The sequence below is a fragment of the Lagenorhynchus albirostris genome, chromosome 14, assembly GCF_949774975.1.
Source record: "Lagenorhynchus albirostris chromosome 14, mLagAlb1.1, whole genome shotgun sequence".
In the NCBI taxonomy this organism is placed as follows: Eukaryota; Metazoa; Chordata; class Mammalia; order Artiodactyla; family Delphinidae; genus Lagenorhynchus; species Lagenorhynchus albirostris.
The window spans coordinates 64,502,521-64,517,854 of NC_083108.1; the positions used below are offsets into that span (position 1 = coordinate 64,502,521).

The window sequence follows — 15,334 nt, forward strand, 5'->3', positions numbered from 1 at the left end:
GTTTTGCTTGTAAGAGTTTATTATAGTTTCAGCTCTTACATTTAAGTTTATGATCAACTTTGAGTTGATTATTTCGTGTGATGTGAGCTAGGGTTCAAATTTATTCTTTTGCATGTGGATATCCACTTTTTCCAGGACCATTTGTTGGAAAGGTATTCTTTTTGGTCCCTTTGTCAGAAATCAGTTAACTGACTATAAATGTTAGAGTTTGTTTCTGGACCCGGGGTTCTGCTGCATTGATCTTTATGTCTCCCCAGCGCCAGGGCCACACGGACTTGATTATTGTAGCTTTGTAGTAAGTCGGTTTTTTTTTTTTTTTTTGCGGTACGCGGACCTCTCACTGTTATGGCCTCTCCCGCTGCGGAGCACAGGCTCCGGATGCGCAGGCTCAGCAGCCATGGCTCACAGGCCCAGCCGCTCCACGGCATGTGGGATCTTCCCGGACCAGGGCACGAACCCGTGTCCCCTGCATCGGCAGGCAGACTCTTAACCACTGCGCCACCAGGGAAGCCCTGTAGTAAGTTTTTAAAGCAGGAATTATGAGTCTTCCAGCTTTGTTCTTCAAGATTGTTTTGGCTGTTACGTGTCCGTTGCATTTTCATACCAGTTTTAGGATGTTTGTCAATTTCTGAGAACACAAGCACCATTAAGCAGTTATCATAGAACTACAAATCCAGGATCTTCAGCTGAGGTCATGAAACTCCTGTGCTTCTTAAGTGGGCACATACCTCACAGAATACACATTTCACCCTCCAGTGTACCTAATACTTCTAACACCTTCCCTCATTTAATTCTTCTTTCTGCTAACATCTGTATGTACCTGCCAGTCTCCAGGGTCACGGTTGGGTACTGAGTACACAGCGATCATTAAGATCCAGTTTCTGCCCTCACATACCTCCAGTCTCATGGAGCTGATAAATGAGACACATAATTGAGAAACAGCCTTACAGAGGCTTTGATAGAGATGTTGTGCAAGGGAGTGAAGTTCCAGGGGAGTGGTTCGCACTCACTAAGCGTGGACTCCGTCTGGCACTTCTGACAGTTTTACCTGTCAGAAGTAACGGACAGGTCACCGACTCATCTAATCTTTACAAGTCCTGTGATGTGGATACTCTTTTTCTCCCACATTACAGATGAGTACCCAGGTCAGTGTTCCATGGCCTTTTGAAAACTTACTAATAAATAGAAAACTTTCTTAAAGGCTCCTTTAAAGTTCTTTGTGATTTCACAATAAATGTGATTAAAAACAAGCCAAAAGAGTAGGCAGAGTATCATTTTGCTTTCGTGCTGTCCACAACCCCTCTTCCCCACCTGCCCCTCTGCTCACCACCTGGGAAGTAGCTGCTCCCCGGCCTCCCCACTAAGACTGGACGTGTGGAAAACAGGCGGTCTTCCAGCAGGTGGGGACTCTAAGCATGAATCTTGCCTCAAGTGCCTTGCACAGTAAATGGTTTGGGGTTGGATGAAGAGTTTTAGTGTTTTCCTGAGTAGATATAGTGAGGGATAGGACTAGTGTGGTGAGGGGAGTGGGGGAGGGGCCAGAATATACATGACCGGTTTCATGAATGCTGCTGCGTCCAGCAGAGAGACATAGTAAAACCATTTGGAGTATTTTGCTTAGAAATTCATGAATAGGTTAGAATTGTCTGCTATGATATGGAAAGTGGGTCAGTTTCAAAGATAAATACTCAGTGGACCATTAGGATTTCAAGGCTGCCTTTTGTCAGTGATTGGTAGCTTTGCACACTTATGGAATGCAGCACACATTTATGTATCTAGTATTTGGTGACTCTGAGTATTTCTAAATGCTGTGTCCTAGCCTAGTTATTAAGTTTATCATTTAAGCTATTCTCAGATTCAGTAAAATAAGAATCAGAGAGAGCAGAACAAAGGAAAAACACTTCTCCTTTATATGGCAGGCACTGTACCAGGTGGTTTGTTTGTTTGTTTGTTTTGCGGGACGCGGGCCTCTCACTGTGTGGCCTCTCCCGTTGCGGAGCACAGGCTCCGGACACGCAGGCTCAGCGGCCATGGCTCATGGGCCCAGCTGCTCCGTGGCATGTGGGATCTTCCCGGACCGGGGCACGGACCTGTGTCCCCTGCATCGGCAGGCGGACTCTCAACCACTGCGCTACCAGGGAAGCCCCCAGGTGGTATTTTATATGTATCATTTAATTTAATCCTCAGAGTAACAGAGGTAAGTATACTTACCCTCTTTTTACAAAGGAGACTCAGAGAGGTGGGTGACATCACAGAGCCCAGCTGGCTTGCCTTCAGAGTCACTGCTCTTTCTCTCAAAATTGCTGCTCTCAGAACTAGTTAAGAAATGGCCAGGGAAGCCCTAGGAAGACATTATTAATAGCATTTGCTGATGTCACCCAACTGTAGTCATTTATTAACTTCACAAATATTTATTGAGTGCTATTACATACCAGGTATTATTGTAGACAGTAGGGAGGTGGAGAGACTAAAACAAACTTGATCTTTCCCCTCGTGGAGCTTATGTTCTAGTGGGAATTAGATTTGTAGATGGATTTGCATTTTGCTTTATCTGCTTAATGCAGGTGTCCTGTTATGTACATGCATGTATACGTACATGCATATACACATTTACATTTACGTTAATGTGAATAGCTTCGGGTTTGTTTTCTGTAAAGAGAGAAGGATGAAAAATCTTTTGTAGATTAGCACGTTTGGGGAACTTCTTTATATTACATCGTGTGCCTAGAATTTCAGAGAAACTCTGTGCAGTGAACTCCTTCTTTATGAATGTGTTTATATTCTGCTTAGAAAGGTTTTTTGTTTGTTTTTTAACATTTTGTAACGGAAAATTTCACATTTATTCAGCAGTGGAAAGGAGAATGTATTAAACCGCTGTGTACCTATCACTTACCTTCAATAATTACCAACTAATGACCAGTCCTGTAGGGAGGCAAGCGTTGCAGGTAATTGGGTTCAAGACTAATATTCAACTTAAAGAGTAATCTCTTTTACATAGGTTTTATGTATAACTGTTCTTTGTCAAAGAGATAATTTTATCTATTGTTTACTCAAGTATTAAGAAGATGGTCATTTAGTAATATAAGCTATTTTATTGTGAGTCTACTTTATTAATGCTTTAGGATGGAAGCTTCCTAAGATCTGAATTAGGCATATGTCTCCCCATTATATTCATTTGTCCAGCTAGGTAAGTGCATTTAAGTAAGTAACATTTAAAGAAAGGCATTTGTTCAGAGTAACCTCTTTCTTCCAGGTACTCTTTTGGCCCTCTGTCATATTTTGCAGAGAAGAACAGGCCAATCGTATTGTAACACTAACTTTGCAATTCTCTTTGTGAGTTGGGTCTTTTTTGTTGCTGCCGTTTGGTGCATGATTAAATTTATGATGATATAGCAAATGGTTTGTTTCTTTTAATGATTACATATTGATTTGGATTTCTTTCTCTTGTGCAGAAGGAAATGTACAAATTACAGCTGAAACTCTGCTAAAATCTACTGAGGAAGTACAAGGTATGAAGGTCAGTGGGACTAAGACGGATAATAATGAAGGACATGAGAATGGCCATGTAAGTAAAGGTCTCTCAGCTGGGTGCAGCGGATACCCAGAAATAGACAAAATCACGACCAGTGGTGAGGTTTCAGAGACTAGCACATTAGTTTCCCTAGAGCCTTTAAACTCTGTGGACCCTGGATTAATAGAAGCAACTAAAGAAAAAGAATGTGAAGAACTAAAAACCTGTCCTCCTTGGTTGTCATTATTACCAGGGAAGAGTGCCATTTCCAAAGTGGATGATGGAAAGGAAGAGTTGTGTACATTAAAACTTGTCTGTGAAGCAGATGACAATCGCCAACAGGTTCCTGGCCACCATAGTGAGAGACACAGTTCTGCACATGGTAGTCCCAAAGCCATGAGAAAGGTGGTTATTGTAGAACCCTTAGAAGAAAATTCTGAAGTTTCACATTTCACATCATGTTTGTCTGGTCCAGAATCCAGAACAACATCCTCAGAAAAGTGTGGTTTTGATGGTGATAGCTTGCCAAAGGGATCTGCTAAAAAGACAGACAGTTCCTGTTTTGATGGGGATGATCAAAGCAAGAACTTGGCTTCTAGAGAAGAAAATGAACAGCCTTTGAACCCCAGGAGTGAAAGAGAGGAACTGTTTCTTGTTAATGCCAGGCAAGCAGAAGAGGATGCTAGTGGTCCCTATTCTGGAAAAAAAGAGGCTGTTGACTTCCCCAAAGAAAATATCCACGATCACTACTGCCCTCACGGCAGTATCCGTACAGACTGCTCTAGTTCTTTAATGCCCAATTCTTTTACTGAAGCCACGGAAATAATGTTTAAAAAAAATGATTTAAAAATCACTTTAGACATTCAAGATAACTTGGCAAATCATGAGGACCATAGAGGAACTTTTGCTAATATAAGCTATCCAGGCACACACTCTGAAGAGAACCATTTTTCCTTCTCGATGCAGATTGAAGAGCCAGAACAGACAACCACTATAGAGCCCGGTATGTTAAGGGAAAAGATTTACAGTAAAGACTCTGACTCCTTAGTCAGCACCCAGAGAAATCTGGAAGGCAGCACCCAGTTAAATGAAGCATCACATGATGGATTTCTGATTGAAAGAAAATCCCCTGTGAGTTTAATGCCAGAGGACCAGATAAGTTCTATAAATGAGGTGTTGAAACCCAAGAAAGACATTGCTCCGTTACTGCCAGCCCTAGAATTTGATGACAGACCTGAGTCAGAAATAGCTGTACAGAACTCCCAGGACGATGGTCCCCATTTAGAGAAACAGAGCGCTGCATGGGAGGTGAATGAACTTCCTTATGCCAACAAACTAGTTGTAAACAAAATAGGAAGTGAATGTGTTTTAAATCAAGTGTCCCTTAATTCTCAAAACCATGCGAAGTTGCCAACTGACAAAGAGATGCCTGTAGCAGCGAGCGTGGGCTCCCAACAGAGCCAGCACCCTCCGTCAGAGGATGGAGCAGATGTCACAGCTGGTACCCAGACTGTTCCTGTAAAGACAAAAATGAAAGACATCTCTCCACCAGGTGACAGAACCTGTGGTGCCTCTTCAAACAATCCCACCTTAAACAGCAAATCAGAAAGCCTAGAAAGAAAAACTGAAACAGCTGATTCAGGAGCAGAAGGTCTGCATTCCAGACTTCTCTCAAATCAGAAAGAAGCAGCAGGCTTGCCTCAAGAGGTCTCTGCCATGGAATGTCAAAGCATTCAATCTCGGGATCTCTCTAGCTGCCCTTGTGTAAGAAAAAACGTCCCAGAGGAGAGCGCGTGTTCTCCCCATGCTGCCCTGGAGCCCAGCGAAACCATCCTGGGAGTTGAGAACTGTCTGATAACCAAGTATGAAAATGCATTTCAGCACAGCGATCACCGCCCCCAAGGGAGAGAAGCCTCCGTGGAAAGTTGCATCCATAAAGTGAGTTGTACATCGGCGCAAAGTGAGCCAGATGGGGGAGAAACTGAAGGCAGGCTTCCAGGAGGTAAGATCAGAAACGAAATGACGGCAGGCATGTTAAATAGTGAAGCTCCAAACAGGACCATCCACTCCACCTGTCACATCCATCCCAGCGAGGAAGGGCTAGAAGAAGAAGAACAGGACACACCCAAAGAGACTGTGCTTTGTAAACATAACATCTGTGATTGTGCCGCACAGGAATTAAACCAACCTGCAAACATTCCAAGTCCTGAAAAATTGTTGGACCAGTTTCCTACTGTTATGTTCCCCGGTGTTAAAAACATGAACCAAGCAGCTGAAACTCCTGAGCAGAAGGCAGATGAAGCCCTCGGCTGCCAGAGTAACCCAAACAGATCCAATGAATGCAGAAGTGAAGATAACCCAGCTAAGGAGACACTAGGCAGCGACCAGAGAGAGGTGGTCGCAATACCTAATGGAGAGGTGAGCCATAGCCTGAAGGATCTGCCAGCTGGTTCAGGCAATAACAGCTCATCGTCTGGTGGAAGCCTGAAGAAAGGGGCCTTTGAAAGGATTTCTGGTTGTGAGGAGCCCATAGACGGTATGGCAGACATGGTCTCCACAGGCTGTAGTGTTAAGGACACAGAAGGCGTTCTGGACATAAGGGCGTCTAGTACTCTTGATGGGGGTGCAAGGCAGGATGGGCCAGTGTTAAAGGAAACCTCAAGGAGTGTGCTGTCACAAAGAGGAGAGCCTATTGCTGCATTTATGGGAAGGATGGACCAGGATTCAGATTCCCAAGATGCTGCTTCCTCGACAGCAGACTCTCTCGAAATTAAAAAATCACGTGAAGAGAAAGTATGCAGATTGTTAAAAGACTGTGAAATGGAAGTGTGTCCAGACTCTTGTGCCCCTGAGACAGGGTCTGTGGCAGATCATAAACCAAGTGTAAGACTATTGGATAGAATAAATGTGTCTTTAAATTATATTCATCTTGAACAGCAAGCTAAAGAAGCATCTCTGAGAGAAACACAAGGAATGATTGAAGGATCAAGACTAGAAATAAATTCTGAGCACGACAAGGGAAATGCCATTGGAATTTCCTCAGAAGAACTGACATCTTCTGGACACCAAGATGAGAACTCTGTTCCCCCGGGAAGCCTGAAATCCACTGAGATAATTCCTTTGTATCCGTTGTCTCAAGAAAAATCAGAAACAATTATGAATAGTGAGGAAACTGACCTGAAAAACCTTTTTAAACCAAAAGATGGTGAAATGCCCTGTGAGAATGTAAAGGACTGCATGGTCCTGCCTGAGATGAAAGGAAGAGCACCAAGGGATAAGAGTAATCCTAGCAAAGAAAGCTGCACAGCCCTCATTGCGGAAAGTTCGCCTTTGACGATGGAAACAGAAACCGAAGTGAAAAGAGAAGAAACTACAGAACACCAGAGGGGACCACGGGGTCAGTTTCCTGCTGTGGAGGAGTCCGAAGAGATGACTGTCAGAGAAGGTGTTCATGGTGATAACATGAGCCAGGTGTCTCAGACCCATCTTAAACCCCCGAGGGTGCTGCGTGTTGCTGAGGACCAACAGAGCCAGAAGGTTTCGGACTACAAGGAAGAGGAACAGATGCATCAAAAAGAAGCACATGCAGCTTTGGAACGATGCACATCATCTAATATGTTGTCAGATGAGGTGCAAAGTAAGAGCCAACCTAAGGATTGCAAAGCTGAGCCCACCGTGGTGAAAAATATCACCCTAGCAAAGCCAACCACAGGCGGCGACACTGCTGCAGGGTTTCAGAAGCTGAAAGACCCAAAGGAGGAAAGCTTGTGTCGCCCATCAAAAAAGGACATTGAGTCCTGCGCAGGCCCTTGCCTCCATGATGTCCCCCGGAAAGCACAAGACCCCAACTCCGCTGGGCGTGATGAACTACACGGTGCCTTTGGGAACACTTCACATCAGAAAGGAGTGCTTCCCTTAAAGAAGCAGCCCCACCGAACGTGTAAGAAAGTTTCCTGCCAGGAGCTAGTCAACATGGGGAGGAAAATAAGTAAAATCAGAAATTCTACATTTTTAAAGAGCTCCTCTGAAACCATCCCCACAAACGCATACAGATTTCTCAGTTCACATACTGTGTCTGCACCCACGCAACTGGAACCTGAAACAGCCCCTGCCAGGAGCCTTGTTAGCCACGTACCAAAGCAGAAGGCCACTCCAGGCCAGCCCTCGCGTAGCCTGAATGTTCGGAAGCCTACCAAAGAATCAGCCTTATTCAGCAAGCTGTCCATCCTTGCCTCCAAACTGGCCCCAGCCACGAAGACCCAGAAGCTGCGGTATCGGCGGTGTTCCTCTGACCTTCTTCCAGTGGCTAAAAGCTACAAGCGGCTCAGATACAAAAGGCTCCTGGATGGGTTTTCCTACAGCACAACACAGCTGAATCCATGGTTGGCACATAGTGATTGGGACAGGAGGCCTAACAGTAAACCCTTGACGCTTTATTCGCTCGAAGCCATCAAAATGAGCTTCATAGATTTGAGCGACAAGATGCCATCCCTGTTGTTTGGTTCCGAAATCTTCCCAGTATCCTTTCACGTGAAGTCGGGCTCCGAGTGCGGGACCGAGTCCCCAAGGACTTTTCCCGAGCACTGTGCACCCGCGAGGCTCGCCTTAGGAGAGGCCCGCCGGTGCCCGTCTTCACCTCCCAAGTGGACCTTCTCTTTCTTCTTGGCCCACGACTGCCCTGGGGTGGCCATGTTCAGGGAAGACCCTGGCCTGTACTGTCAAGCAGGCGCCCAGCCTCCACTGCAGCCTCCAGTTCCTCTCCAAGACCATGGAGCCAGCACCATAGTCCAGACCAGAGCGGGCTGCTCCGTCCTTGGCCTTCACACACTCCTAGCACTTTGTTCCCCAGGATGTTACCGAATCTGGACCAAAAAACGGAGCTGCTCTAGCCACATGCCCACCATGCAGAGGCTCTTCCTGACCCAGTTTACCCAGGGTCTGAAAGGGTTACGGTCTCCCACCTCCATAGCAGACAAGGTCTTCTGTTCTCTGCCCTACTCGGTGGGCCGAGTCCTGTCCATTTGGAGCCAGCACGGGCCTTCTGCCTGCCCCTTCGAAATCTCTGCTCTTGATTCCTCTCACAGCAAGCGGCAGCCACCTCTGGGCACCATGAGCAGGTAAAATCCGTCCCCTGTTCTTTGCTGAAGTCCCATGTTTGCATCCTTCCATTGGGGGGAGGAAAGGGCGTTCCTGAAAATTCAGGGCACAGAGTCTGTGCCTGCCATTTCCTGTTTATTGCCCAATCTCTGCTAGGAACATGCAGCAGTAATTCTGAAGTGTAGCCCCCTCTAATTTTCCTGAAGGGTCTAGATTTCTTGCAGAACCCTTTATTTTGTACCTTCCTTTGTTCTGTCCATTTAATTCTGTGAACCATTAAATCTTGAATCTCTCCTTTTCTCCTCTTGCTCTCACCTTGCAAAGAACATATCCCATTACTATAAGTAGTGACTTGTGACTTGTAACTATTACTTGTTCACAAGGTATTATAACAGCCTGCACCTAACTCAGTGGTTGGTGTGTAAAGGATACAGAAGAAATATTTTTTAAATAAACTAATTAATTACATAGGCATCACCAAATCTAGTTTAGGAATCTATGTGTTTCTTTCTGGAGCAGGGAAGCTTCAGAGATTGGTGTTTACATATTAATAGCTATAGAATTTATAGAATTTTAAGTGAACTGGAAAAGAGTTCTTGTGGTTTGACCACTGAGAATAGTTGAAAATAATTTCACCAATATCATTTTACCTTCTAATAGGAAATGAGAGAAGAAAAAGAATTTGGGAGTTACATCCCTGAAGATCTGCTTTAGGCATAATAGTTAAATCCTCCTATTTGTAATCCTCTAGATAAACAGAAACTTTAAACATCATTTGGTTTGCCCTTATCATTGCTGTAGTTTAAAACTTCAACACCAAAAAAGCCTTAAAATTCCAAACGGCCTGGGAGAGGCCTTGTTGTTTGTGTGTCTGGGCAGAGTCTCTCATGCAGAATCATTCTGTCATTGAAAAGCTTCTGGGGCATACTGTGAAGTTACCCAGCATCTTAGCAGAAAACTAACTAAATAAAAGAGCTTCAGAAAGGCACCCCAGAACCTGAATGTGGCTGATTGTGAGTCTTGTCCTGTAGGAAAACAGGAAAATGTTCACTTCTTATCAGGCAGCCATAAAAATAAAACAGGATGAATCAAATTGTTTTAAATGATGGTGCACTGCTTCTGTTGCGTAGTTTGTTTGCCTCTACAACAAACTCTGCTCTGTGTCTGTAACACTCAGTTTTAAATCATGTTATCTTCTTTAAACTATGTCCAGTCCTAAGGTAGCATGGAGGGTAGTTATTCATTTCACCCTGTGAAGGTGAATGACCCTATGACCCTTTTCCCTCTTCCAGAACTCTTTCCCACCTGACTTTTCTGTTTTCTGGTGGGGAATATTTTCTCTCTCCCTTAGATCCTGTATCTGACATTTCATTTATTTTATTTTTTAGCTTACTTTTAATTTAATTATATATATGTGTGTATATATATGTATTTTATTTTTTTATTATTTTTTAAAATTTATTTACTTATTTTTGGCTGCGTTGGGTCTTTGTTGCTGCGCGCGGGCTTTCTTTAGTTGCGGCGAGTGGGGGCTATTCTTCATTGCGGTGCGCGGGCTTCTCATTGCGGTGGCTTCTCTTGTTGCGGAGCACGGGCTCTAGGCGTGTGGGCTTCAGTAGTTGTGGCATGTGGGCTCAGTAGTTGTGGCTCACGGGCTCTAGAGCACAGGCTCAGTAGTTGTGGTGCACAGGCTTTGTTGCTCCGTGGCATGTGGGATCTTCCCGGACCAGGGATCGAACCCATGTCTCCTGCATTGGCAGGCGGATTCTTAACCACTGCGCCACCAGGGAAGTCCCTGTATTTTAAAGATTTAATTTTTTAAAAAAATATATTTATTTTTGGCTGCGTTGGGTCCTTGTTGCTGTGCGCAGGCTTTTTCTATTTGCGGCGAGTGGGGGCCACTCCTTGTTGCGGTGCGCGGCCCTCTCATTGCGGTGGTCTCTCTTGTTGTGGAGCACGGGCTCTAGGTGCACGGGCTTCAGTAGTTGTGGCACGCGGGCTTAGTAGTTGTGGCTCGCAGGCTTTAGAGTGCAGGCTCAGTAGTTGTGGTGCACAGGCCCACTTGCTATGCGGCATGTCGGACCCTCCTGGACCAGGGATCAAACCCATGTCCCCTGCATTGTTGACAGGCAGATTCTTAACCACTGCGCCACCAGGGAAGTCCCTATTTTTTAATTGAAGTGGTAGGGGTGGTGTTTGTGGGAACTTTTTTTCTCATTGGCTCTAAAAGTGCCTTAACATCATATATATCCTTGGCTTAGAGCTTAGAAGTTTGCTGTGTTTGTAGACACACTTAGAAATGTTAAGCGTGATAAATTGGGGAGCCGCAGAAAGCAAGACTTAACCAAGATTAAATTAACTTATGTTTCCACAGCGTTTTCTCATTTGAACCTCATCCTCCAGCACTCCATAATATGGGTCAAACAGACATCTTTTTTGCCTTTTTTTTATAGATGATGAGACTGAGGCACATGGTTTTTTCTAACTTGGGTCACTCAGCTGGTTGCTGTGTCAGCTGAGCTAGACCCAGATGAGGCCTCTGATTTGGTCGGCCCCTTTCGCAGTATTCCAGATTGGTGCTAAGCTCTCTAACAATCTGATTTATCTGTGTTTCAGCCATTGAACAAATTTCTCTAACTTCCCAGAGGAGATGGATTATATGGTCATTATATAAACATCTGATTAATTAAACCTGTACTGTGTCTAAATTCAGTAGAAATGGATACAAGCTTTACTTTGAGGGGTACCAAAAGCTCTCCATCAATGCATATTAATGTATCTATAAGTGATTAATACCATTTTTCATCTATAAAAATCAAAGCTTAATTATAAAGGAACTAGCCCTGTGAACAGTTTTCATCTACATGGCCATGTTTTACATGGAACTCGGCTTTAAAGATAATAAGGTTTCTTCACAATTTTTTGTAAGTTTATAGAAATTGGCAGATTTTATTTTAATACGGTTAATACAGAAGTGAGGAGTGTATTTTTATCTTTAAATTACTTTTTAAAAACTTTAACATACACGTTCAACAACTTGATTAAAAGGTATAAGGTTAAGGGTATTCTTGTCCTCCTCCTTTCTCTTACTGTCCTCTGTATATCTCTCCCTGCCTTCTTTCCATTTAAGTTAGAATATAATCCTCCTGTCAGCCTGCCTCCATTCCAGTGATGGGCACGTACATGTAATTCTCATGCCTGGGAGGGAGGTTTTCGTCTTCCTGGGTGACTGACACTTCTCGTCTTCCTTGGGCTCTGATTGAGCATCCTTCCAAACCCACGGTACACCAGAGCCTCTCCTGCCATCCCGCTGCCCTAACCTGCCTCTCGTGTACTTTTGCTCCACTTCAGCCACACTGCGTTACCGTCCGTGCCTCTTCCGGACCTGGAAGCTGCTTACAGCACCAGCGGCAGTCATGTGAGGTGAGGCTCCAGTGGCGCCTGGCACGTGAGGGCTTGTGGTTTGCAGTGTGTGTGTGAGTGAGAGAGAGAGAGAGAGAAGTGGGGGAGGAGGGCACTGGTGGCTGGTGTGGGTCGGGCATGGTATAATTCTGACCTCTTGTTCTCCTTCTAAGCCTGATCTACATCTCTCAGATGAACAATCTGAGGTTCAACCTGTGTAACTAAAGTTGTGTGATCAATCCCATTTATGAAAAAAACGTCAAAATCCCTAGCCAGCTCATTGTACCACAAGTCCCCTTAAGATACTGCTCAGTCATTTAGCCGATTTCAGTGCCTGGATGGGATTGATGTCGTCTGAGCACAGTCCCTTTGTTCAGTTCACTAAATGTCTTCTTCCCACAAAAAACCTGTTCCTTTTTACGTTTTTCCTTATTCACTGCATCTTCCTTGTTCGTTATTCCATCACAGTGAAGTGGATTGACCACATTCTCGTCGTTTTTTACATGTATAGACACAGGTGTGTCCAGAAGTGTCAGGAGGACAGGTTTACTGGGAACGTCATTCAGCTCTTGTCTGGATGTTAAGACGAATGTGCCAACATAGAAGGTGAACCCATCCCATGTCGTTCTTCTCTGTCTGTCTCTCCGTGGTGCTAGGCTAGAGCCTCCATTCCCTGCCTTGGTACCAAAGTCTCGCTTGGTAACAGACTCAGCTGTCAGCAAGCTCCTGCTTTCAGCCTCCGAGTTCCCGGTTCCTGGATTTGATGAGCTGGATGGTGTGACAGCCCCGTGCCCCCGACCACAGAGCAGCCCCCCAGAACAGAAAGAGGTAAATTTAAAGTGCCTGTGGGGTCAGGTGGCAGTAGCACCACAGATGATGTGACAGGTACAGATGGGCCCCTGAGTCTCTTTGCTACCACCTTACCTTCAGCTGAGTACGGGAGGTTAGCAAGACACTAAAGGATACCTTGAATCTCTTCTTCCTCGTCGCCTTCCAGACCCTTTTCTCTTGATGACACATTTAACAGTGTTTAGAGAACCGAACCACAGAGCGAGAAGCTTCATGCATTCAGAGATGAGTGAACAATGGTGTGCTTCAGTTTTGCAGTATCTGCTGTCTCCAACAGTTGCAAATTTCCATATTGATAATCTCAGTATCTGAACTGCATGTACAGTAACATAAAGGGGGTGGTTGCTGAAAACGCTGTTGTCAGGAGTGGGGGCGGCGGGGGGTGGGAGCTTTGTCATAAACTACTTCCTGAAGTCATCTGTACACTGAGGAAGCAATGCGATGGGTGTCAGGAAAGGGGACTTCATATATTTAGAATGTCTTACAACCTGACCATCTTTCTTCTTAAAAATAGACTGAGCCGGAGAAGAGGCCAAAGAAGGTCTCACAGATTCGCATCCGGAAAACCATTCCTAAGCCAGACCCTAACCTTACCCCCATGGGCCTTCCTCGACCCAAAAGGTGAGCGCCTTCTCTAACATGCATGTGTGCACTTTTTTGGAAGTTGGCAGAATATAATGACCTTTTGAATGATCATATACTCTGAGCTTTTGTTATACTTCTAGGAATTTATCCAAAAGAATTCATCGGTACTGTGGCCAGAGATTTGTGTGCAGGGATATTTGAACGCGTTCTCGATCACTTTTCCTGAGCTCTCTATGCCGGGTGCTGTCGCTCTGTGTACACAGTCCCAGTTCATCCTCCAAGGGTGCTGGAAGGTAGGCACAGCCGTCGTCCCCAGGTTTAGGTGACGGTGCCAAGGCTCAGTAGCTGAGAAATCTGTGTTAGGCCTGAGTGTCCCTCATGACAGAACAGGTAGTTCCTGTCTCTCACAGGTCTTACCCGACCCCACAGCCCAGGCTCACAACATTCTGTGCACAAAACTGGGAAGGGACCTACACATCATGAAGGAAAGATGTCTTTTTTTTTTTTTTTTTTTCCCAAGAAAATGCTAGATCCATGTTATGGTCCATAGTATAGCCTTTAAAAATTTGGATTCTAAAGATTTTTATGACAGAGCTGATTGCTAATTCCTATAAAGTGAAGTGGAAAGGAAAAGATTACTAAATTATATATTGGTTGGGCGTGATTCCAAATTGTGTATTTGACATGATTCCAGTTTGGGGATGATGTATATTACACAGATACTATGAAGATATAAACATTTTTAAAAGATCTCCAGAGTTATGTTTTCTTGTGATGGATTTCACTCCTTAATTTCTCATCAGCAAATGGAAGCCTGTGTCCCTTGATTAACCCAAGGTAAGTTATTTCACCTTCCTGAGCTTCAAGGACTTACCTGTAGAATGTGAGTAAGAATTCCCAACACTTAAGATTGCTGTACAGTCCAGTTGAGAAAAAAATGTGCACTGTATCTATTTTATTGCTTCACACAACACAAATGTGATAGTTAACTGTTACTATGATTTACGTTCCACTTTTCCCATGTGGTTCTTATCTTAACGTGTTGTGTTTTTATACTATAGTTCTTTTATTGATCATCCTACCATGTCTTTTCAAGAGAAATTTTTAAAGTATTTCAGATGTCCTGGGTTGAATAGTACTTTTTACTAGAATGAAATAGGGTTCAGAATCATGGTATTCTCTCTTGAATTTTTGTGTAGATAGAAGTTCTGGAAAACCTTATTAATAAAGATAGGTAGTTGGGAGTGCAAAGAGTTTTAATAGAACAATGACATTCAATCCTTTCAACTTCTGTCAAGTAATATCAAAAAATCACAGAGTGATCTATCATCAAATCATATTTAATGATTTATCACCTAATCTTTTTTGAAAGCAAAGAATCAAACAGTGCTGACTCACTTGGGTTCTGTCACCCAGCCTTTGGAGGCCAGCAGTGGCTCAGTTTATGGGACGTGCACCGAGAGGATCTGACCAGTTTCAGATACCTAAGAATTCTATGTTACTTTCTCACTTAAGGGCACTTTATTTAATCCTATATAATGAAAGGGTTGAAAAATACAAGATCTTCAGTAAATCTTTACCTAAGACATCTTGGTAAAATGCTTTTATTACTTCAAATACACTTTTGTATAGACACTTTGAAGGTGCCGATTTAGGGCATTAAATTTATGGAAAATTTTTGAAATACAGCTTACTTGGTGAAGGCAGTTTTTATTATTCAAGCCCATTGGCCAAATCATTCTTACTTCCTAACTTTTCTGCCTTCCAATTATAATATAGTCATCCCTCAGTATCCTCGGGGAATTGGTTCCAGGAGACCCCCCGATACCAAAATCCACAGATGCTCAAGTCTCTTACCTAAAATGACCTGGTACAATGAATACAGCCTCC

The 15,334-nt window shown here is 44.0% G+C and overlaps 1 protein-coding gene across 1 annotated transcript in view; it reads left to right on the forward strand.

Moving 5' to 3' along the window:
* The window catches only part of PRR14L (proline rich 14 like), a 56,900-nt gene that overhangs the window by 26,407 nt on the left and 15,159 nt on the right, over positions 1-15,334 (forward strand). Inside the window, exons 3-6 of the mRNA XM_060170677.1 lie at positions 3,453-3,565; positions 11,960-12,031; positions 12,667-12,838; positions 13,374-13,480. Coding sequence (XP_060026660.1) covers positions 3,543-3,565; positions 11,960-12,031; positions 12,667-12,838; positions 13,374-13,480 — 374 coding nt within the window. The 5' untranslated portion in view covers positions 3,453-3,542. The remainder of the gene's footprint in view (positions 1-3,452; positions 3,566-11,959; positions 12,032-12,666; positions 12,839-13,373; positions 13,481-15,334) is intronic.